Consider the following 3,790-nt stretch of genomic DNA (forward strand, 5'->3'; position numbering starts at 1 on the left):
TTATACCACAGACCTATATAGTGCACTACTTTAGACCACAGGCCTATATAGTGAACTACTTTAGACCACAGACCTATATAGTGCACTACTTTAGACCACAGACCTATATAGTGCACTACTTTAGACCACATACCTATATAGTGCACTACTTTAGACCACAGGCCTATATAGTGCACTACTTTAGACCACAGACCTATATAGTGCACTACTTTAGACCACAGCCCTATATAGTGCACTACTTTAGACCACAGCCCTATATAGTGCACTACTTTAGACCACAGCCCTATATAGTGCACTACTTTAGACCACAGCCCTATATAGTGAACTACTTTAGACCACAGCCCTATATAGTGAACTACTTTAGACCACAGCCCTATATAGTGCACTACTTTAGACCACAGCCCTATATAGTGCACTACTTTATACCACAGACCTATATAGTGCACTACTTTAGACCACAGGCCTATATAGTGAACTACTTTAGACCACAGACCTATATAGTGCACTACTTTAGACCACAGACCTATATAGTGCACTACTTTAGACCACATACCTATATAGTGCACTACTTTAGACCACAGGCCTATATAGTGCACTACTTTAGACCACAGACCTATATAGTGCACTACTTTAGACCACAGCCCTATATAGTGCACTACTTTAGACCACAGCCCTATATAGTGCACTACTTTAGACCACAGCCCTATATAGTGCACTACTTTAGACCACAGCCCTATATAGTGAACTACTTTAGACCACAGCCCTATATAGTGAACTACTTTAGACCACAGCCCTATATAGTGCACTACTTTAGACCACAGCCCTATATAGTGCACTACTTTATACCACAGACCTATATAGTGCACTACTTTAGACCACAGCCCTATATAGTGCACTACTTTAGACCACAGCCCTATATAGTGCACTACTTTAGACCGTAGCCCTATATAGTGCACTACTTTAGACCACAGCCCTATATAGTGCACTACTTTAGACCGTAGCCCTATATAGTGCACTACTTTAGACCACAGCCCTATATAGTGCACTACTTTAGACCACAGCCCCATATAGTGCACTACTGTTGACCCCATGGCCCCTGATCAAAGTAGGGCACTATTTAGGAAATACAATTCCATTTGAGACACAAACATGATGTGCAGACAGGGACACCTGCTTTGAGGATAACACAGGGCCACCAACGAGGCCACTACCAAGGACTGTGTGCTCTCCTTCTCCGTGGCCGACTTCAGTAAGACATTTAAGCATGTTAACCCTCGCAAGGTTACCGGGCCAGACGGCATCCCACCTTTTTAGGGACACCTCGCTGATAATTAAGACACACAGGAGCAGCCAATGCAGATACTATTGTTATTATTATAGAAGACATGCATAATAATAAAGAAACATACTATTTAAATATAAGGTTCTGTAAAGTGAGATTAGATTTAACGTTAAAGTCATATACAGCCAATCAAATGACATCACATTTTATTCGTCACATGCGCCAAATACAACAGGTGTAGGTAGATCTTACCGTGAATTAATTACTTATAAGCCCTTAAACAACTAGGCAGTTTAAGAAATATAGTTAAGAAAATATTTACTAAAGAAAGTAAACAATAAAAAGTAACACAATAAAATATCAATAAGGAGGCTCGGTACCGGTACCGAGTCAATGTGCGGGGGTACAGGTTAGTCCAGGTCATTTGTACATTTAGGTTGGGGTAAAGTGTCTATGCATTGATAATCAACAGCAAGTAGCAGAAGTGTAATAACAAAGGGGGGGAGGGTGTGTGAATGTAAATACTCCGGGTGGCCACGTGATTAATTGTTCAGCAGTCTTATGACTCGGGGTCGAAGCTGTTACGGAACCTTTTGGACCTAGACTTGGCGCTCTGGTATCGCTTGCCGTGCAGAGCCAGAGAGAGCAGTCTATGATTTGGATGACTTCAACCATTTGTTGGGCCTTCCTCTCCAATCTAAGTAGCATACACGTTGGAAAGTAAAAAAACAAGAAACCTCCCTTCTAGATCTATTAAAATACAAGTATAACAGTTTAAAATAGTAGCTAGCATGGTAAATTACAATTACACAAAAGTAGCTCAGCACACCACGTCATAAAACAGAAGTTGTGTTGTTGTCAATAGTAATGTTCTGATAAAAGTTATTTTAGGCCCGTAGACTTGCAGCTCTACAGTTAGATTAGAGCATGTCGTTATAAAATAAGAGTCAGGAAAACAAGTCTCAAAACAAGACAACACGTCCGTTTTTTCCTCCCCAAAGTAGCAGGGAGAAACGTGGATTTACGTCTAATTCTGCAGTGAGAGTTTGTTGATAAGGGCGGTTCAGTAGGCGACACAGTATTAGAGGTTGGGAGGTTTTACAAAATCTCACAGCAACTTGTAAAGACGCAGTTAGTTTGGTCACAGACAGACAGAGACATTTACACTCAAAGCCACAATGTGTTGTAAAGAACAAGTGAACGGGCATGCAAATAATGAAAAAACACACGTTATAAACAAATAGAAATAAGTGAAAAAAAGTTGAAAACACACGAGAAAAAGTAAAGGCAATAAATAAAACAAATCACACGACTAACAGGCTATTACATAGTCTACAAACTAGTCAGCCTGTTCCAAACGACTTCTAAGCTAAATATACACTCGTAAATCCTCTTACAACTGTCCGCATCCAGTGTGTTAGAGACGCTAAAGGAAGTCGCCAACACAACAGCAGTCTCTTCAGCGCTCCTCTAGCTCTGGTCCCACCCATCTCGCAACAACAAGTTGACTATGTTAGTAGGTCTAGAGGTTAGCGCAGTAACGGCCTGAACCAGAGCTAGCGCTTCTATCACTTGACATAGACCGACCTGTAGGTGGTTTCCACCCGGGGACAGAAGCGCTTGGTGTGGGCTTGGGCCCCGGTGGCACCGCAGAGAGGGCAGATATACTGCCGGAGGTACGGGCACACCACGTCCCCATCCTGGTTCTTGAGACTGTGGGACTCAAACACAGACTCTGACTCCCCGTTGTGTTTGCAGAAGCTGCAGATCTTGCGCTCAGGCGATGGCACCTCCTCCGGCGTCTTGGAGCGGGTCGCATTCTTTCTCTCCCTCTGGCCCCGGGTGACCACGGAGGGTCTGGACGCTGCTGTAGGGGGCTCGGGACCCTCGGCGCTGCTCGGCCATAAAGGAGCGTCTTTACGCAAGGGGACAATTTTGGAACCCAGGGATTCCTTTTCGTGCCGTAGGGGTGGTATCGTCACCGGTGCTATCGGCGACAGCAAGGCTCGCGGCGGGAACTGTTCAAATTCCACCATGGTCGAGCATATACTGGAGTGATGACCGTCAACGGTTGACGGTTCTGATGTGAAGTTCCCTAACTTCATCTCCCGCACTGCGTCCGCTAGCTTCATGTAGTCCCGCCACAGTTGGAAAGTCTTATTTTCGGACTCCATTTTCGGTAGATGTTGGAGTTGATAACTAAACGATGCCATGGTTCAATGAATTGAGAACTAAACTGAAGGCAAGTTGGACAACACGCAGGTTTTGACCTGTCCGTGTTTTGGAAAGCAGCCAATCAAATGGTGTTGTGCGGGGGCCGTGCCAAGTGACAACAGCCAATCAAATGGTTTCAAACCGACAGCTGCTAAATTGGTCATTTTAGAAAATCAACTATTTGGGATACAATTTTACTCCTCAACAATATTCAAACACTTCAAAGATAATTGTTTAATCTATTCTAGGGTCTAAATTGATAGGACTTAGATTATAATACTTAGTTATAAGATG

General features: G+C 43.4%; 1 protein-coding gene across 1 annotated transcript; it reads right to left on the reverse strand.

Annotated features, from left to right (window-relative positions):
• Positions 1–1,471: 1,471 nt before the first annotated feature.
• On the reverse strand, positions 1,472–3,526 carry LOC139551399 (nanos homolog 3-like). The gene has a single exon (XM_071362878.1). The coding sequence runs from the start codon at positions 3,493–3,495 to the stop codon at positions 2,851–2,853; it is 645 nt and encodes a 214-aa protein (XP_071218979.1). The 5' UTR covers positions 3,496–3,526; the 3' UTR covers positions 1,472–2,850.
• Between the last annotated feature and the right edge of the window lie 264 nt (positions 3,527–3,790).

This window comes from Salvelinus alpinus, chromosome 2, assembly GCF_045679555.1.
Source record: "Salvelinus alpinus chromosome 2, SLU_Salpinus.1, whole genome shotgun sequence".
Lineage (NCBI taxonomy): Eukaryota > Metazoa > Chordata > Actinopteri > Salmoniformes > Salmonidae > Salvelinus > Salvelinus alpinus.